This window comes from Coregonus clupeaformis, chromosome 6, assembly GCF_020615455.1.
Source record: "Coregonus clupeaformis isolate EN_2021a chromosome 6, ASM2061545v1, whole genome shotgun sequence".
NCBI lineage: Eukaryota > Metazoa > Chordata > Actinopteri > Salmoniformes > Salmonidae > Coregonus > Coregonus clupeaformis.
The window spans coordinates 32,231,599-32,252,229 of NC_059197.1; the positions used below are offsets into that span (position 1 = coordinate 32,231,599).

At 44.4% G+C, this 20,631-nt stretch overlaps 2 protein-coding genes and 1 long non-coding RNA gene across 7 annotated transcripts in view; 1 reads left to right on the forward strand and 2 right to left on the reverse strand.

Annotated features, from left to right (window-relative positions):
* Positions 1 to 6,197: 6,197 nt before the first annotated feature.
* Positions 6,198 to 9,757, forward strand: LOC121567821 (paired mesoderm homeobox protein 2A-like). The gene is made up of 3 exons (XM_041878135.2): positions 6,198 to 7,022; positions 8,776 to 8,963; positions 9,266 to 9,757. Exons 1-3 carry the CDS (start codon positions 6,800 to 6,802, stop codon positions 9,755 to 9,757), a joined length of 903 nt encoding a protein of 300 aa, XP_041734069.1. The 5' UTR covers positions 6,198 to 6,799.
* A 20-nt stretch (positions 9,758 to 9,777) lies between these two features.
* LOC121567822 lies at positions 9,778 to 11,914 on the reverse strand. 4 transcript variants are annotated; one of them, XR_006660597.1, is made up of 4 exons: positions 10,796 to 11,908; positions 10,248 to 10,510; positions 10,165 to 10,200; positions 9,804 to 10,117 (listed from the first exon to the last, which is right to left on the reverse strand). It is a non-coding gene; the product is annotated as an uncharacterized LOC121567822 (long non-coding RNA). The 4 variants fall into 4 exon arrangements; XR_006660596.1 differs by having other exon boundaries at positions 9,778 to 10,117; positions 10,165 to 10,510; positions 10,796 to 11,914; XR_006660592.1 differs by having other exon boundaries at positions 9,813 to 10,200; positions 10,796 to 11,899.
* A 1,728-nt stretch (positions 11,915 to 13,642) lies between these two features.
* LOC121567819 (phosphatidylinositol 3,4,5-trisphosphate 5-phosphatase 2A) overlaps positions 13,643 to 20,631 on the reverse strand; it is a 42,867-nt gene continuing 35,878 nt past the window's right edge. Inside the window, exons 22-28 of one of the 2 annotated variants that reach the window (XM_045220122.1) lie at positions 16,573 to 16,728; positions 16,377 to 16,461; positions 16,162 to 16,254; positions 15,921 to 16,072; positions 15,355 to 15,686; positions 15,046 to 15,179; positions 13,643 to 14,053 (exon numbers count right to left, since the gene is read on the reverse strand). In XM_045220122.1, coding sequence (XP_045076057.1) covers positions 13,954 to 14,053; positions 15,046 to 15,179; positions 15,355 to 15,686; positions 15,921 to 16,072; positions 16,162 to 16,254; positions 16,377 to 16,461; positions 16,573 to 16,728 — 1,052 coding nt within the window. In that variant the 3' untranslated portion in view covers positions 13,643 to 13,953. Of the gene's footprint in view, positions 14,054 to 15,045; positions 15,180 to 15,354; positions 16,073 to 16,161; positions 16,255 to 16,376; positions 16,462 to 16,572; positions 16,729 to 20,631 lie in introns of both variants that reach the window. The other variant, XM_045220119.1, reaches the window with a different exon arrangement.

The following is a 20,631-nucleotide window of genomic DNA, read 5'->3' on the forward strand; positions in this document are numbered from 1 at the left end:
TTGTCCCAACATCTTCTCCTGATGGGAAATGGCATGGCGAACAGAGTCCAGGTCCGCTGGGTTCATTACTGGCCGGATCGTTCTGTCACGAGTTACAAAGCCAGAACCCAGAAGCAGACCAGGACAAGGTAAGTTGAAACGAAGGTGAGTGTTTATTTACAAATTCAAGAGTGATGCTGAATAATCCAGGGAACAGAGCGGGCGGCGTTGATTAGTTGTTGGGGGTGCAGTGGTTGATCCAATCATGGCTCGGCAGCCGCCGACCACCAGGCAGAGGTTGGATGAAGGTCCCGGATGAGTGACTGCAGATGGAACAAAACGGAGGTAAGTAAACAACAAACCAACAAGGTGCAAAACAACAAAACTAACGCTAGAAGCTCTAAGACTGATACTCTGGTAAACCTACTGTTCATGGCTAACGATCCGGCAGGGAATGGATGTTAGGCCAGAGCCTAAGAAGGGTGATGATCAGGACCAGGTGTGCAGATTGCTGATGGGATGCAGGTGCGGAAATCAAGAGAGCTCCCCGGAGCGTTCCAGAACCCTCGGGAAACTGGAGATCACGAGCAGAAAAACTAGTCCACAGACAGGACCCGACTCAGACTGCCGGGATCGTTACATGCTGTGAAATATGCTAATACATTTTTTCACTTTACAGTGTTAAAACAACACCCCCAGTGTTTAGTGTTTAAAACCTAAACACATGCTGAATAAACGTGTTCATGTGTTTAAAAAGTGTTGTAGTGAACAAACATGTTCTGGTTTTTACAATCTAAGCACTATGACGAGTTTTCATTGGAATTCTATGTGTTCAGATCCTAAACACTTGGTTTTACCGTGTGACGTCATTGCTTTACATTATTTGTCCCTCTGAGTAAAGGCATGCTAGCTGCCAAGATGGTCACTCCTGCTTCAACCCCATGTCTGGTGACATAAAAAAATTATGAGCCTTTACCCTACATTTCCAAGACAGAACTTTTCATTGCTGAATTTGAATTAACCTAATCACCTGAATGTGTACATATACTCCAAATTGATGAATTGACAGATGGCGATTGACTTTTTGTTCCACAGGGCCTGCATAGGCCAAGGCCATTAGGCTATATACAGTATATATAGTTCAGGCTACAGCTGATGTCTGATTTTAAACTCCCTAAAAAATGCCATTATTGGTGACATTGCTGAACTGAGGAGGGGTCTGCACCTCGCAGCAGTAGTCAGGGTCCTGTGTGCCATCTATTGTGTGGCGGTCCCGTCTCTTGGGTTCAAAGGTGAGTTTGCTGGTAAAGTTAAACTGTTTCCAAAGTTAAATGTGCGTAGCTTGTTTTCCATTGTGGCGCAAAAGAATAGCGACCTTCACTCGAGAGTTTAAACGTTAAAACGTAATCCCTTCAAAGAGCCAAAGAGCCTTGCGACTTGTTTGTCTCCGAGGACCTGTTAATCCGGGCTAATGCCATCGCGCAGGGGCCTGAGTGGGCGCACGGGGTTTAACTTTGGACTTTTAAATTCATGGGAGATTTAACGGAAACTGTAACCTTTCGCATTCATGGCGTCTGAGTCAACAGAGGCGGCAACAATAGCCACAAGACGCTCCTCGCGACCCTGGAGTGACAGAGAGAGGGATCAGTCAGGGAATATTCTAACGCTTTCCCCAAATTGTCACATTCCTCCTCCCAAATGTGTCTTAACTTATCATAGGCCTAGATGCCTTGCTGAACCGCATGTGTCTTGTTGGCTAGATAATTTATATTTGGTGGTCCCATGTAATTAATCTGTCTTTTTGCCTTGCAATCAAATATGTCTTATTTGAACGAAAATGGGGCACGTCTCCTATAGGCTAATTGAATTCCGTTCGTTTTGGTTTCGCTTTCCCCATCCCTCTGACGGTAATCGTTTCCGATAGTCCTCCCATTAGAGCGGGGTCTGTCTCCAGGCCGGTACCGTGGACGGGGCGGGAAGACCGATAGCTGGTGAATGCAGATTGGCCTAATGAAGCGGGCGGGTGGGGGGTAGAGGGGAGATTGATGAGACCTGGGGAGACTGGTGCGGCTGTGATGGATAGATGGAGAGAAGTGAGATAGATGGAGAGAGGGGAGACTCAATGTCAATCAAAAGAGAGTCTAACCGATCCATCACGAGAGCAGAATCCTGACCAGTCCCAAAGAGGGTGATTAGAACCTGGTGATAAAGCTGTAATGTATTCTAGTCTCTGGACTATCATGGAGTCATGGTAGCCTAACCAAAATGGTTATTCTCAGTTCTGTTGTTGAAGCCATAATTATTAAAGGCCCTAATGAATTATTTCGATAGACATTTGATATAGGCTTAGACATTTCCTTTTTTTCATTAACTACCAGGCGAATTAACGGCCAAATAGCGATTGGTCCATTTGTAATTTAGAGTCACCAACTCACAAATAATAGAATACCTATCTAATAGAATATAATCGAATATATTAGAATATAATATTGTTTACTGTTTGAAAATATCTATTTGGCTTCCCTCTGATATTGACACCATTAAAATTATAAATAATCCAGAGCATTTTACTTCAACTGAATATCATGTTATGCAGATAGATCATGCATGGCTGCTGAAACTCTGAGGCTACCAAACCCATTTTCAACAGAATGGGAAAAAGAAGCGGAAGCCTGCTCCAATTAACTATAAAGTAAATAATAAGTATTTTTTTATTGCGTAGTTGTTATCGAATGTAAGCCTATATTGGCATGATAAGTATAACCCACTGATGCATATCCCATATTCCAAAACAATTGTTGAAGGAAAATTCGTTGGCTACTTTTAGTCAGTGCACGTAGGCTATACAGCCTAGCCTATACATGCAATTCTACGAGTTTTAGAGGAACATATAAAAAATCTCAACCTCTGTTTAAATTGAAGTGTACGCCTACATCTGTCAGGATACCGTTTTGTGTCTGTATAGGCTATTTACAGCTGTAATGTTATGGGGTGGATAGATTCTTGAAGGATAGATCTATACGTTATGAAGAATGGGCTGTAAATGAGCCTGTAAAAGTGTCTATGTTTTATCCAATTTAATGGAGTCGCCTATACTCTTAGAAAAAAAGGTTCTGGATAGAACCAACAAGGGTTCTATGCTTGCTTCATATATGGCACTCCTAAAGGTTCTATATAGAGCCCTTTTATAGAGTTATTTGATCAGAACCCCAGGGGTTCTTCTTCACTGAACCAAAATTGGTTCCATATAGAACCCTTGACTTTCATATAGGGTTCTATATGAAACACATTTCGGTTCTATATAGAACCTTTAGGGGTGCCATATGTGAAGCAAACAACCTTTTTTTCTAAGAGTGTAGCCTATCATTTCAAATAAATGTAAAACCATAATTTTGATCTCATGGACTGAAATCCTTGCATCCATGAATTGGAGAGTGGTAATTACTTCACCAGCCCCATCCCAGTCTAGCGCAATCAGGAGGCCTGATGGGGACTGGAGTCGGCATAAAACCTATCCGTTGAGAACCGACCAGCCAGTGGTCTGTCACATTCACCTGCTTTATTCTAACCTTTATTTAGAGCATTTTATTGAGGCAGACACGGTGCTGAAACAGCCCATGAAACTGCAGGTAGAATGTTATAGTGTGGACGGGCGGTTGCCATGCACCTGTTGCTGTAAATACACAGATTAAAGTGTGTCTCGCTTCAACAGGTTTTGTATTTATGTAGGCCTATTTCCTTTCTTCTGCTCTGTGAAAGCATTAGGCCTGGAAGTGCACAGCATAGGCTACATTTTGGGGATAGAGCTAGTGAGTGCATATGATTTGCACGGTGATGGATGAGGGACGGTGGCGCGATGGGGTCCCGTCGGCGAACCAGCCATTCAATCCCGAATTACTTATATGCACAATGGCGCACCGGCTTGAGGCGGCCCGCTTCTAACCGGGTTAGAGTCAGAGCGCGCGACAGCTCCATGACTAGTGTGAGAGAGAGAGAGAGAGAGAGAGAGAGAGAGAGAGAGAGAGAGAGAGAGAGAGAGAGAGAGAGAGAGAGAGAGAGAGAGAGAGAGAGAGAGAGAGAGAGAGAGAGAGAGAGAGAGAGAGAGAGAGAGAGAGGGAGAGGGAGAGGGAGAGGGAGAGGGAGAGGGAGAGGGAGAGGGAGAGGGAGAGACTACATGGGTTCTGATTCTGTGTCCGGCTCGTGCGCGCCCCAAGGACCGCAAAACCCTTTGTTGAGCTCGTGCAATAGGGCACCCAAAATACCTGCAAGATGACAGACGCATAGCCTACAGATCAATCAGAAATTATGCTTCAGACAATATCGCAATCACACACCAGTTAGGCATATGTGGAAATATGTATCGGACATTTTATTTAGATAATTCGTTTATATACAGTTAATTAACTGAAGTAAACTGATTAAGCTGAAACAGCACGCGGTGGCATACAGTGTTGAAACAACAACTTCTTATATTGCATTGAAGTTGACAATCTTTTTTAAATGAAAAGTGAGTGGTAGCCTAGTAAGCAGCTTCACGTAACAACACCGGTATTGAGGAGAGGTGATTGATATATGTTGAAGGGAAAATGAGTAAGCTATTAGCCTATAGGAATAACATGGATTTAAATGTATAGGCCTATTTGTATTTGTGGTTTAACCTGCAAGTTATGAGCCTGTCGGTCTACAACAACCACCCGAGCAAGAACTCAAAACACAGCAATAAAAACAGCCCCATTGACAACAACAAAAAAGTTAAAGTATGCCGATAGGCCTACAGGGGACAACGGTGAGATGATGAGGCATACAAATAACTAAACATGTGTTCAAGAGTCCATGAAAATGTCCATGATTAAGCTTTAAAAAGCAGAGTCAGAAACGAAAATGAACTGATAACTATTGTGACTGCATGTAATTATCATAATATAAACATATATTCATTTTGTTGTATATTATTTTAAAGGCCTCAAGATTGCGTTGTTTTTGTTTTTGTTTTATAATTTATAATTGATACCATTGTTATTATCATCGTTTTTGTGACATATAAGCCCATACATGAAAAAGTATCTGAGTTAGAGACACTGTAGTGGCAAATATGAACGACTATTCTCTCCCCGTGCTCCCCGCCCTTCTAACGCAAGACTCCCTGCATGGGAACCGGGCCTGACCGCGCGCCCTTGCTGCTGCCACCACTGTGTGCCATGCGTTCAGACAACATACATTTTCTAGAAGATTCCTGACGTTATTGATATTGCTGGAGACTTGTTGTGCGCGGTGAAACCCAAGTCCTGACACAGCAAGATGCGGGTTATTCAATGGGATATAAACATGGCAGGGCGGCGGGTTGTAATGGCATTAGACGGGGCCACTGGTCAAGTAAGCGGTGATAATACGAGAAGAGCCCTCTGCCGCTATCGAGAGCTGCTTTTTTACATATAAAACCGTATTATATTATTACACACACACACACACACAGGGCCAGTTTCCCCTATTCCCATAATCAATTTAGCACGCGCGTAAAACGGTTAATTTAGCAACACAAGCTCCAAGGGTTTGGATGATATGATTTAGTCGAATAAAGGCTATTTTCCTCTAACGAAAAGCCTCTTAATTTCTCAAACGGTTGAATTACAGACCTAGAGATAGCAGAGCACACTCCTGGTTGTCTATGCATCTGATAATTCATGTATTTAATACACGTTAAATCGATTTAGTGTTCACTTCCATTTCAGCCCCGGAATAAGAGGAGACCCTGATATTGTCCTCTAACCACCCATATTGTCCTCTAACCACCCATATTGTCCTGTAACCACCCATATTGTCCTCTAACCACCCATATTGTCCTGTAACCACCCATATTGTCCTCTAACCACTAACCACCCATATTGTCCTGTAACCACCCATATTGTCCTCTAACCACCCATATTGTCCTCTAACCACCCATATTGTCCTCTAACCACCCATATTGTCCTCTAACCACCCATATTGTCCTCTAACCACCCTGGGCATTATAAGCTTATGGCCCAAGAGGCGCGTGCCAGTGTGTTTCATATCACGTTGGATGCCACTGAACAATAAGTTAAACCAATTTATGGGGAGTCAATGCGTTTATGAAAGCTTTCCATGGGATCCACAGATTGAAACGCGTTTAGTTTGGTTCTGCAGTCAGACACTCTGAGGTTACACATAAACCCCATACATAGGTTATCACTCTTACACTGAGAGAAAGGCTACATCTCGAACAACATCAAATATAATATTTATTTCCAGAAATCAGAATCATATCAGGAGTTTCTCTGGCATAAAGACGTCTAGCTGAGGGTTAACTTCGCTTGCATTAGTAATGCATGAGTAGTGGGAGGGGGCTGGCCTCGCACGATGCCCCCCAATAGACTCTCGAGACATTGTCATGGAAAGAGACCACCGCCTCGTTATTGTCTCGTGGACTGCCAAGTTTATTATAAACACTGCGCGAGCTGGCGGGTGCGCTATCATACTGAGCGCTAAGCGAGGTGGTCCGGAAGGGAGCGAGAGCGAAACTGACGTGGATGGAAGAGGAAGATACTGATACTGAGAGAGAAAAGAAAGAAAGAGATTTCAGGAATATTGCTGTCAAGGAAGAGAGAAAGACGTGAATAAATAAATATATGGTAAAATAACACCCTGCTTTGACTGAAAACAAGAAAACCGAATTGAGAGAGGGACTGAACTCGGGGACTCATTCTGTGGTGTTTTTGCAGCTTTAACCGTTTTAATTCCTCTCGAATCCTGAGAAGTACATTTCATCCAGCGCTCGCCCCAGAGTTGTCGTCCTCGCGCCTCCATGTATAAAATGGATTACTCCTACCTGAACTCCTATGACTCGTGCATGGCGGCCATGGAGGCATCGGCCTACGCGGACTTCAGCTCGTGCAGCCAGGCCAGCTCGTTCCAGTACAACCCGATCCGGACTGGGTTCGGTGCCAACCCGGGCTGCGCGCCCCTCAGCACCGCGAGCTGCACACTGGGGTCCCTTCGCGAGCACCAGACAACACCCTACTCCACAGGTAAGAGCGCGCAGATGGCATGGGAGAGGGTATAGTGGGGCATGAGCGGGAAATTTGGCACGCAGGAGTTGCTCACGGCAGTGTTTAATCTCCAGCTGCAAATGTCTTGGGATGTTGGCTATAGTTAAAGCGTCTGGTTTAATTTGAAATACGTGCGGTAAAATGTCATTTTTGTTATTTGATTATACCAACTAGGCTAATCGAAGAAGGTAAGACATTTAATTTGATTAATGAAAACCCAATCAATCGAAATTATAAATATTATCATACCTCTTAATTTGAGGGTCGCTCAAATCTAACCTCTCGTTTTATGTTCGTTGTCATGGGGATAATTCAATCAGTGTAATATTCGTTAGATGGCAAATATATCTGTATTATCAACTAATCAAATTTGTAATTTGTTTAGTCAATTTAATAGAAATTGGTCTATCCTAAAATCTACCTTTTACTTTAACCATCATAATTCGTTTTGTGGTCACGATTCGACTGCGCAATTCAAATGTTTGTTTTTTGCTACCTTGCCATACATTTCCGTTTTTATGATTCATGTCATTATGGTGAAATATGCAAATGAGATTATTTATTTGTTTAACATTTTGCAGGATGAAATCTATTGAGATGCACAACCTCGTTTTCAAGTGTACAAAAAATAAAATAAAACTAACAAACAATAGCCCACTTAGTAACAAGAATAATATGGCAACAACTGTCTTATAATAGCAATGAAATAATAATAATAATAATAATAATAATAATAATAGCCTAATAATAAAAAAACTTACATTAACAGCATCAACAAGTTTTACAACTATTAATAGGCCTACAACTAATACAAACTTTTTTTTCATCAAATGGTTGAATAGCGCAGGCTAAGCCACCTCATTCGAAAAGCGTACACCTGCTGCTGCGCCTAAAACGTGATTATTTCACTGCTTATATCCAGATAATAATAATAATAATAATAATAATATGCCATTTAGCAGACGCTTTTATCCAAAGCGACTTACAGTCATGTGTGCATACATTTTTACATATGATCATGTGAATTCCCTCTAACTTTTTGTATAAGCTAATGTTTTTAAAAAATATGCTTTTATTGCAGTTCTAACGAAGGCACACTGACAGACCGTCCCGTGCATTATACACGCCCTCTCTCTTTCTGGGAAAAAACGGTGATTTCGCCTATTACAAAATATCTGATTATAAGGCTGTATGACACGTTTAATAAAAAAAATAGTTTGAATGAAACTGGCAGGTGGTTAGTCTATCACAACATTTTATTCAATGCCCTTGTTGATAGCCTATCAAATTCTGTTATTCCATGTTTAGCTTAGGCAAATTTGATCAAATGACAAATTATTTAGGTTAGTTCATGGTATAATTACAACTAGCTAATTGCATAAATATAGTCATATATTTTGTACGATTATGGACTACTTTCCTGTCATTGCCATAGACTAAAGCAAAAGAGAAACATCAATAAAAAATTACTCAGAATAATAAATTATATAAATATAGGAACCACGATATTTCACCTAGGCCTACTGGTAGGCTATATACCGTTAGTTGAATTGATCAAGTAAATTAAAACGAGTATTATGTCCTGGAAAAAAATAAATAAATCTGCGTCAAGCTATAGCCTGTAGCCTACGGGGTCAGACAAAAACAACTCCATAACACAGCCTATAGAAAAACGTCTACAATAAAACAGAGCATCACTAATTGGTTTTATTGTGATTGGTTGACTCCGCAGTTCCATATAAGTTCTTCTCGGACCCTTCCGGTTTAAACGAGAAGCGGAAACAGCGGCGCATAAGGACCACCTTCACGAGCTCACAGCTGAAGGAGCTGGAGCGCGTGTTCGCGGAGACCCACTACCCCGACATCTACACGCGCGAGGAGCTTGCGCTCAAGATCGACCTTACTGAGGCGCGGGTGCAGGTGAGTCCAGTGGTCTGATGAAAAACACGAATTCACAATAGAATGAATTCACAATAGATAAAACATTTTCATGCATGTATGGGCCTACACCATCATGTATTTTTTTTTAGAGATGCAGTCAGTTATTGTAAAAATTATTGCAATCTACCAAATTGTAATCTATACATCCTTCATTAGTTTATTTTAGAGATAGTATGCATTATTATGAGTATTTCTATATGTATTTATTTTGTTGCCTTTTTCCTCTGGTTGTATGTTTAGACGTTAGAATGAGACTAAACTATATTGTCTGTCTGTATCAGGTGTGGTTCCAGAACCGGCGGGCTAAATTCCGTAAGGTGGAGCGTGCAGCCAACTCTAAATCCGGTAATGGGACCGGGGGCTCAGGAGGGAATAACGGCAGTACCGGGGGGAAAAAGGGCGAGCCGAGATCTTCCTCAGATGATGACGAATCAAAAGAGTCCACCTGCAGTCCCACCCCTGACAGCACCGCCTCGCTGCCTGGCTCAGCCAATGGGAACATGGGTAGCCCTGCCAGCCTCAGCCTCAGCCCCAGCCCCGCCCCTGCTAACGCCGGCTACGCTAACACCTCCAGCTCCCCCGTTCTGCAGGGGCTCAAACCCCCTGGCTGGCCCAGCCTAGGCCCCGCTAACCCAGGAATGGCCCAACCCGCAGCCCAGGCTCCAGAGCTGCTGAAGGCGTGGCAGCCTGCAGACAGTATGACAGGGCCTTTCGCTGGCGTTCTCTCCTCCTTCCACCGGAAACCCAATGCTCTCAAGACTAACCTGTACTAGAGACACGGAGCAGAGATCTCTAGTATAACTACTGTATATCTATACTCTCCTTCCCCCTCTATCTACTGCCCCCTTTAATTTATTACCACCCGGACTCTCTAAGTGGCAGTTGTAGTTTGTGAATGTGTGCGTGTGAGTATTTGTGTTGAAGTGTGTGTAACATGCATCTCATACGGGGGGTGTGTGTGTGTCAGTTGTTCTGTATGTTCTCACTCCAACAAAGCTACACACTCCCCCCCCAAACAAACACACAGTATACACAGTCCGAAAGGCCTTAGCAGACATTGTGGTGCACTTAGTAACATTAGCTCCTAGCCCCTGCACCTCCTGATTAGTATCGCTAGCTCCTAGCCCCTGTACCTCCTGATTAGTATCGCTAGCTCCTCGCTAGCTCCTAGCCCCTGTACCTCCTGATTAGTATCGCTAGCTCCTAGCCCCTGCACCTCCTGATTAGTATCGCTAGCTCCTCGCTAGCTCCTAGCCCCTGTACCTCCTGATTAGTATCGCTAGCTCCTAGCCCCTGCACCTCCTGATTAGTATCGCTAGCTCCTCGCTAGCTCCTAGCCCCTGTACCTCCTGATTAGTATCGCTAGCTCCTAGCCCCTGTACCTCCTGATTAGTATCGCTAGCTCCTAGCCCCTGTACCTCCTGATTAGTATCGCTAGCTCCTAGCCCCTGTACCTCCTGATTAGTATCGCTAGCTCCTAGCCCCTGTACCTCCTGATTAGTATCGCTAGCTCCTAGCCCCTGTACCTCCTGATTAGTATCGCTAGCTCCTAGCCCCTGCACCTCCTGATTAGTATCGCTAGCTCCTAGCCCCTGCACCTCCTGATTAGTATCGCTAGCTCCTCGCTAGCTCCTAGCCCCTGCACCTCCTGATTAGTATCGCTAGCTCCTCGCTAGCTCCTAGCCCCTGCACCTCCTGATTAGTATCGCTAGCTCCTAGCCCCTGCACCTCCTGATTAGTATCGCTAGCTCCTAGCCCCTGCACCTCCTGATTAGTATCGCTAGCTCCTCGCTAGCTCCTAGCCCCTGCACCTCCTGATTAGTATCGCTAGCTCCTAGCCCCTGTACCTCCTGATTAGTATCGCTAGCTCCTAGCCCCTGTACCTCCTGATTAGTATCGCTAGCTCCTCGCTAGCTCCTAGCCCCTGTACCTCCTGATTAGTATCGCTAGCTCCTAGCCCCTGCACCTCCTGATTAGTATCGCTAGCTCCTAGCCCCTGCACCTCCTGATTAGTATCGCTAGCTCCTCGCTAGCTCCTAGCCCCTGCACCTCCTGATTAGTATCGCTAGCTCCTCGCTAGCTCCTAGCCCCTGCACCTCCTGATTAGTATCGCTAGCTCCTAGCCCCTGTACCTCCTGATTAGTATGTTAACCAGGCAGGGTGAAGGTAAACAGTCAGTCTCCCTGGGGAGAATCAGAGGGACAAAACCCAAACTGTTATCAACAAGCACAACTTTCTTTATATCCCCCAAATCCCTCGGTACTGGAGAGGGGACCCTCAAATCCAATTATCTCCCTGAATGCCAGACCAGACCCCCTCTCACATCCTCACTAGACCCCTGCCAGTGAACCTCGACACAACTCCTACTGTCTCACTAGACGACCCCCCCCACTCACTGACTTGGGCAAGATGTTTAAGAGTTCTGTTTTGGGATTCAGGTCAGCATTGTTGGATTTTCTCTGACCACAGCTTGAACACTAGTAGACCAGTGGTCAACCGTTATTATTGCATAGAACACACGTCACGCTAAAGGTCTGTGACACAACTCCCCCTGCGTCCCCATGTTACTATAGAGACGGTAGTCTAGACAGTTTTACTGGAGAGCAGTTATTTAACTAATGGAATAACGATAAACATGTTTTTGTGACCAAAAGCAGAACGTCTTTTTAAATGGACAGATATCAAAATGTTGTAATTGAAAATGATTTGTAAATAGTAATATAAATATTAGTTATAGTCTAGAGTGTTTTTTCCACATTGCTTTGAGGAGTTGTTCATTACAGAGCATGTCTCAGCTCATCGGCCCATCCTGTCTACATCAGGGCAAAGGGAAGGCTTATAGCAACTGTATGAAGGGTTATAGCACTACTGTAATATTCTGTCATAAATCTACCCTATAAAAGCATTGCTCAAACTAACAAGGTGTGGTTTTGTGTGTGTCCCTGGCTGTGAGCATTGAGGGGGATGCTAAGGGATCATATTATCACTCTTCCCTGCACTGACATTGCTTCTTCTTCTCCTCAAATAACCTCTCTCTTGGTCTCACTCACACACACAGAAAAGAGTCACAGTGGCCAGTCTTCTCCTAGTCTCAGCACCAATGAGGGAAAGAAAGTGTACAAATATACTGATCCCCCATGTCAAAACTGAAGCTCCTGAAGCCAGTGATGGTGAAATCAGCCTTCACTAAGCCCTCTCAAAGTAAGCTGGAGGAGGAGACAACAGAACAAGATGTCACAGCCACTGAGAACTTCCGTCAGTTCTTTTTTTAATAGCGTGCGGTATGATGTTGTGTGTTGTATTTAAGGCACTTTCTCCTTCCTTTCTATTTTACTCCCATCGTTCTTCCTTGTCCTCTCCTAGGTATTTCCATTAAAACACATAAAACCTTCAAATGTAGTCAGTTATAGTGCCAAGAGAAACAAACAGCGTTGGCGGGTTAAATATTAGCTTTTTATTTTCGGAGAAAACTGAACGATAACAAGAGATCAATGGGTACACTGTTACAACCAGAGAAAGACCAGTAAGGAGCTGGAAACACAGACCATCTTTACAATAGGGTAGAGCTTGACTAGGGAGGAGTGAACAAATCAACACCCTCTCCACCCCCATAAAGAAATAATCTAACTTGACATCAAAGTCACTGGAAACTTGGAGGGGGGTATAGGAGAAGGCACTGTGGGGTATAGGAGAAGAGACAAGGGAGAAGGCACTCTAGGATAATGCCCTAGGGAATGGGAGATATAGGAGATTGAATGGGAGAGGGGGCTATATGAGAAGGAATGGGAGAGGGGGGTATAGGAGATTGAATGGGAGAGGGGTATAGGAGAAGGAATGGGAGAGGGGGGTATAGTAGATTGAATGGGAGAGGGGGCTATATGAGAAGGAATGGGAGAGGGGGGTATAGTAGATTGAATGGGAGAGGGGGCTATATGAGAAGGAATGGTAGGCGCTACTTTATGCTATTGAGCTAAACAATTGGTGACAACATCAGAAAAACACTAAATTCACTCACATTTCTCCTGTTTCTACTCAATGTGCAACACAGTCTTTTTTACAACAGTCAAATAACGTCAACATATACATTTATATAAAACATAATCATGAACGTTAATGTATAATGTTAAAAACAGTCCTTTTTATCACTTGGTGTGTCTTCAGTTTTTTACCTGCGCTCCTACTGAGGTTGACAGGACAACAGCACCATCATGTGGTGAAATGAACAACCAGCAGCGTGTGGTGTGTGGCAGTGTTTCTCAGTAAGGATCCTGGGGACCCACTGTGTTAAGGCTGGCTCAGCATCAATTAAACACAAATTAGTACATGGACAACTGCATGATGGGTACTGCAGTTTGTGCTACTGAAGGAAAGGGGCCTTCAACAAAGCAACAACAGAATGTGTTGAGAAGAGGTTCAGTCACACTGATAGAGGAAGGTCTCAGTGCTGATGCGGTGTTGTTCGCTCCATTCCCTTTAGCTCTCAAACATAAAACATGCACACTAAAGAACACTGAACAGATAATCATATTAATAATCCTATTCATGAGCGGAATAAAAACTATAATATACTTAGTTCTAGCAAGGTGTTTTCCTGGCTGAGGCAAGACTAGTGATGTCACCCAAGAAGAAGTCGCAGCCTGAAGGGAAGGGGTGGGGGGGCAGGGAAGGGGTCTGTTAGGGGGGGTGGCAGGGTAGAGGTCCATGTTTTGATTCTTAACAAAGGACAGAAATGTTTCTACTGTTTAAATAAGGCTGGCTAACACAACAGCCACGGTTACAATAACATAAAGACACTTACACACAGCACAATACATCTAAAAAAGGACATTTGACAGATCTGTTTGTCAAAATAAAGTATAACGGAGGGAGTGCAATTTCTCTCAGAAGGCACAGTCTGGCATGGATTAGCACGTCTCAGCTCAGTTCAGCTGGGTTTGGCCCAGGATGGCCCAGTATGGACTGGTTCAGCTCACTTCTGCTGCTTCTGCTGTCTCAGGCTCTCCAGCAGAATCCTCTTGTGGGCGGGGTCTAGAACACCCGCCTCCTCTAGGTCCTCCTCAGTGATGTCACTGAGAAGGAGGAACATGATTGGATGAGATTCATGAAGTGACATGTTTCATGTTTTTATTATTGACATAATATCTGTGTGTGTGTGTGTGTGTGAGTCTGTGGGTGTTTCTCAAAATGTATACTACCGTACTCCGAGCACGCAAATTGGAGCACTGAGGGTCAGGGTATGAGTCCAAATCAAAGTTTGCGAAACGGAGCACGGAGGGCACTTCTCAAATACGATCTCCGTTTGTAAATATTTTGAAGCATGCATCGATGCACGGATAGTATGCAAACCACGTAAGAAATTATTTTCTTGAAATCAACGGCGGCCATTATTTGAGATGACACGAGAGAAAATACACTCTGACTACAATATTTGATCTTGATACGTTAATAAATACATGCGGTGTTAATTTTGGCATGGTTAGCTGCCTACAATACCCACTGTATTTAGGTCGTATGCCCATAGTAAGTCAATAGAGCTAACTGGCTAGCTACTACTGTTAGCGAGCCAGATAGTCACAAAGAATTGTTAGTGTATATATTGTTTCGTCTCTATTGCCATTGTCTTGGCTAGAAGAAGGAAGGATCAGTGAATGGGTAATTCCATAGTAAGTCAATAGGGCTAACTGGCTAGCTAGCTAGCTACGAAGAATTGACATCTAAAGTACCTTGCATAACATTAGTTTTAGGTCATTTTTGCCTGTTTAACTAGCTAGCTAGATTACAAGGATTCACATATATCTAGCTGATAATTATGAAGTAAAACGATTGCTTTGCATATATCTTGTTTCGTCTATTGCTGCCGTTGTCCTGGCTGGAAGACGGATCGGTGAATGGGGAGGTGAAGCGTGAGGTAATACAGTACGGGGAGATTCTCAAATGTAATGTTTTATGCGTTCTCCCCACTCTCGTGCTCACAAGAACGTCCTTGGAGAATGCACTCGGAGCATGAGAGTGGGGAACACGGTAGTATGCATATTGAGAAACACCCTGTGTGTCTGTGTACCTGAGGAACTCGAGGTCGTCCCAGCCGTTGTGTAACAGACCTTCCTCATACCGCTCCAGCCCCAGTCTCTGTAGCCACTCTCCCACAGAGGACTCCCCCACGGAGAGAGACGAGCTACTGCTTCCCCACAGCGCCTACACACACACACACACACACACACACACATTTTAACACTGGAGAAGCTTTTCATTAATATATCAAAATAACCTATTCCCAACATGAGCACTTCTCTGTCTTTTATTCATAGTACTTCCACCCACCCACCCACCCACCCACCCACACACCCACCCACCCACACAAATATCTCACTTCCTCTGGTAGATCTTCAGCGATGCTCTCTGTGATGGGGGCTCGGGGAGGGAAGGTGCGACAGGCGTCCCCTAACCCCAACCCCTGGCCTCTGTGGTGGGGGGGTGCAGAGGGGGCACGGGGGGGAGGGGGGTACTCGCTCTCACTCAGTGTCTTCGCCATCTGCAGCACCGAACATGATTGGTCATCCAGCCCCCCAGCCCCTCCCCTCCTAAAGCCCTCCCCCAGGACAAAGGCAGGACTGGGATTGGCTGCGGGGATCTTCACCTCGGCCAAGTCGGGGTGCAGGGAGCGGGGTTTGGAGAAGGGGATGTCGGCCATCTCCTGTGCTCCTTTAGGAAGGGGGGGAGGAGGGAAGTCAGGAGGAGGACGGTTCAGTGTGCCTCCCGCTCCTCCCCCCTGGGCTGCCCCTCCCCCTGACACCACCCCCACCACTGCAATCCCATCATCCTCTGAGGACCCCTCCTCACTGATGGGCCTGACAGGGTGTCCAGCCGTGTGCCTGCAGAGGTGGGAGGACCCTGAGGAGGGCTTCCCCCTGCCCCCTCCAGACGGGTGTGCCTTACCGGCTGGGGGGGAGCAGGGGGAGGGGAGGTGCTCCGGGGACAGAGCGGCAGCTGATTGGTTAGGAACGCCCTCCAGGATGTAGTAGGCGGGGTTATTGTAGCTGTTGTTCTTACAGGTGGAGGGGTCTCCCTCTGCAGAGTCCTGCTTAGTCCTGGAACACACACAGCAGGACCGGTAGGTGTGTGTGTGTGTTTGTGTGAAGAGTGTGAGTGTGTGTATGTGTGTGTTTATGTATGTTACCTGGTTGCAGTCCCCTCCTCCTTGGTGCTCCTCTCTCCCTCCTCGCTCACCTTCCCAAGCTCCGCCCCCACGTGTTTGTGTGTCAAAGACGGCCTGCGAGACACGGAGGAACATGCTAAGAACATGCTAAGAACACACTTAAGAAGTTTATGGTTTAACTCCCCGGCGTGGTTAGGAATGGGGGCGTGGTTAGGAATATGAGGGGGGTTACTCACTTGACGTAGTCGTGTCCTGATCGGGGGGGCAGGGTGGATCTGCCTTTGGGTCCTCCCATCTCATCTTTATCCACACTGATCCACTCTACAGCACACACATATCAATCAATCAATCAACCAATCACTTTCCTTGTCCTTTTCCACAGATTCCTGAACACACACACACACACACACACACACACACACAGCGTGTTACCATAGAGCCTCTCCCTGGTGCCCATCCTCTCTGCAGGCACGCGGACCCTCATGGACCCTCTGATGTTGCCCGTCTCCTCCCCTCTGTGGGACAGGTAGGTATGGAACTGCTGTGCTGTACTGCCTATCATGGACTTCAGAGCCAACACACACTCTCCTGAGGGAAGACACATTCACACCATCAGTATAACACACCAGGGTTTCCTTAGCTGGAAATAGCTGGCTTTTGGCAGATATATATATATTTTTAAGCTGATAAATAAAATTGTCACTGGCCAATTGTCAGGGAGGAGAAAAAAATCATTTAGCAAAATAATAATTTTTTAGCCTATTCATTGATGGAAATACCTGTGGATGGAAATACATTTAACCGGTGCTTATGGTTTATAGGTTAATTTGCACAATTTTGTGGAATTAAATTGGGCGTGTGTATTTTCATTAGTCATTATGATTCTTATGATTCTACAGCTCCTGTTGTTGCTGGAGTGACACATGCTTTTATAAACCCAAATCATTGGCAACAATTCTGAAACGCTTCAATTACGTGTTAAAAACAGCTGTGATGGCCATGATGAAAAAGAGTCAACATTTTTTTTTGTTCAACTAGTAATTGAAGTGCGCTTCTTATTTGCCATTCAAGTGCTTAGCCAATGGTAGGCAGGCTTCAGCGCGTCACACACCACTTTGCACTGTGAGCTGGAGGCAGTATATGCATTTTGAAAACGTACTTAATTGTTTGAAACCTGAATGATGTCTTACCTTGCTTCAAAGTATCGAGCCAAAAAAATATGGCAATTATTTTATAAAGACTTTCATATGCCATTGAAACAAGTAGCCTATTTATCTCATGTTCTATTGGTTTTCAAATCAACTTCCTTTCATTGTCCAGTAGCCAAAGGCACAATCCTGGTCATATTCACAACCCATGCTAGTTGTTGCATCTTTAGATATCCAATTTTTCTAAATTTCTAACGGACAATTTAATCTCTGTCGCCTGAAACCGCTCGCATGTGCGGTGCGCTTTTGACAACGGTGTTTTCCGCTAATTACATTATGGAACGAACATTCACATTACAGATGTCAGTCTTCATGCCACATTTCGTCGCAGGAGGAAAATAATCCTGCAACAGGAGGATTACACAATAATTAAAGAAAAAATCAGTTTTTCTTTTAGATCAATTGTTTTATTGGTAACACTTTAGTTGACACCTAGTGTCATAACACTTTATGGCACGGTCATAACCATGTCATAATATGTCATAACAGCTGACATACCGTGTCCTAACCTGTCATAATATGGTTATAACACTGTCATGAAACATATAGACCTGTTGTGACATATATCGCGTTATTTTATGGCTGGTTATGACACCTACAGAAGAGCGTCAAAACCCACAAAACCTACCCACACAAGGCAAAACATTCCATTACACCATAGCCTACTTGCCCAACAGTATTTTTATGTGGTCCTCTGTAGCTCAGCTGGTAGAGCACGGTTCTTGTAACGCCAAGGTAGTGGGTTCGATCCCTGGGACCACCCATACACAAAAATGTATGCACGCATGACTGTAAGTCGCTTTGGATAAAAGCGTCTGCTAAATGGCATATTATTATTATTATTATGTTAAATGACATAAAGGCATGTAAGCAATAGGCCTTTCTGGCTTACATGATTCTGATGGTTATATTGCTTATTGACAGTGTTATAAAGTGTATTTTCTTAGTCCAAGCAAAGTGACACAGGATGGTCATAATGTTCTGGTCATAAGTTATTTAAAATATGATGAAAAAAAACATGACTATAAAGAATTCATTAAAAACAACAAAGGATTTAAGAAACTTCTTGGCAGCGAAAAAAGACATTTGAATACATGTGGGTTGACACTTATGTAGGTGTCATAACCAGCCATAAAATAACGCAATATATGTCACAACAGGTGTAAATATGTGGGTCATGACAGTGTTATGACCAAGTTATGTCAGCTGTTATGACATATTATGACATGGTTATGACTGTGTCATAACGTGTTATGATGCTAGGTGTCAAATAAAGTGTTACAGTTTTGGTATATGTTTAAGGCAAGCATTAGGCAAAATCAATGAATGTTTATCTCAGTGCATGTGTGGTCCAGCAAGTACAGCTGCTGAATATGGCACACATATGCCAGAGTAGACATGGGTTCAAATCCGGCCCACTACTGACCATTTTTGGAGGAACTAGTACCACAGATTTATATAACTAAACCACGATAGACCACAGCCTGTCGCTTCAAATGGGAACAAATGAGCCATAGTGGGCAGAACAAGCAAGGAGGTGGCGGAGCCAAGCACGAGCGAGATCCTCTTGGCGCATTCTAGCATGAATTTGCATATTTCAGTTGGGGATCGCCTACTATGTGAAGTGCGTGTGTGCAATAACTCAAAATGGCCTTTGCACTCCTTCTAAACAATGCACTTTTTGGAAACTTTGGCAACGGGTAAAGTCTACAAAACTTAGTCCACTCTGTTTGTAAGAAATTGTAGTTTCGGGAACAGAAAACTGTATTGAGATCAAATGTTTAATCGATGAGTAAATTATCAGAATGTCGGCCAAAATCCATCTCGTTCCATCTTCTCCCACTGCTGGCCACTGGAAACGCCAACCAGATGCTTTCCATTTATACATCCGGTGAAATATCTGTCTCATTGTTCTATCTGTACTAGTACTGTTCTAGTTACTCTCTGTGGGCTGTACTGTCTGGAGGAACTAGTACTGTTCTAGTTACTCTCTGTGGGCTGTACTGTCTGGAGGAACTAGTACTGTTCTAGTTACTCTCTGTGGGCCGTACCGTCTGGAGGAACTAGTACTGTTCTAGTTACTCTCTGTGGGCCGTTCCGTCTGGAGGAACTAGTACTGTTCTAGTTACTCTCTGTGGGCTGTACTATCTGGAGGAACTAGTACTGTTCTAGTTACTCTCGGTGGGCTGTACCGTCTGGAGGAACTAGTACTGTTCTAGTTACTCTCGGTGGGCTTTACCGTCTGGAGGAACTAGTACTGTTCTAGTTACTCTCTGTGGGCTGTACTGTCTGGAGGAACTAGTACTGTTCTAGTTACTCTCGGTGGGCTGTACCGTCTGGAGGAACTAGTACTGTTCTAGTTACTCTCTGTGGGCTGTACTGTCTGGAGGAACTAGTACTGTTCTAGTTACTCTCTGTGGGCCGTTCCGTCTGGAGGAACTAGTACTGTTCTAGTTACTCTCTGTGGGCTGTACTGTCTGGAGGAACTAGTACTGTTCTAGTTACTCTCTGTGGGCTGTACTGTCTGGAGGAACTAGTACTGTTCTAGTTACTCTCTGTGGGCTGTACTGTCTGGAGGAACTAGTACTGTTCTAGTTACTCTCTGTGGGCTGTACCGTCTGGAGGAACTAGTACTGTTCTAGTTACTCTCTGTGGGCTGTACTGTCTGGAGGAACTAGTACTGTTCTAGTTACTCTCTGTGGGCTGTACTGTCTGGAGGAACTAGTACTGTTCTAGTTACTCTCTGTGGGCCGTACCGTCTGGAGGAACTAGTACTGTTCTAGTTACTCTCTGTGGGCCGTACTGTCTGGAGGAACTAGTACTGTTCTAGTTACTCTCTGTGGGCCGTACTGTCTGGAGGATCTAGTACTGTTCTAGTTACTCTCTGTGGGCTGTACTGTCTGGAGGATCTAGTACTGTTCTAGTTACTCTCTGTGGGCTGTACTGTCTGGAGGATCTAGTACTGTTCTAGCCCTGATCCCAATGACTCGACTGGCCCCGCATGGAGAGAAAGAGAACTGCTCATTTTTAGCCAATCACAAGGCTCATTTGAATTTCCTGATGCATCAGGAAAATTATCTGCAACAAAAGCATGATCAAGTTAAGATCTGACATCTGTAGCCTACTGCCTTGTGAGCATTGCTGCGCTTATAATGTGAAGAAATAATTGATCAAGCTAAACGTGCTGATCTGTTGCATCAGACTCATTGCTGTAGCCGAGACCTACTGGTTGGATGGATTTGGGATCTATCGTCCCACAACTGTCCCAGAGTCAGTTTGGAAC

Excerpts from the sequence above, each read along its gene's own strand:
- LOC121567821 (XM_041878135.2), top strand. The coding sequence starts at position 6,800 with ATGTATAAAATGGATTACTCCTACCTGAACTCCTATGACTCGTGCATG. Across the intron at positions 7,023-8,775 it reads GACAACACCCTACTCCACAG|TTCCATATAAGTTCTTCTCG; the intron begins GTAAGAGCGCGC and ends TTGACTCCGCAG. Across the intron at positions 8,964-9,265 it reads TTACTGAGGCGCGGGTGCAG|GTGTGGTTCCAGAACCGGCG; the intron begins GTGAGTCCAGTG and ends TGTCTGTATCAG.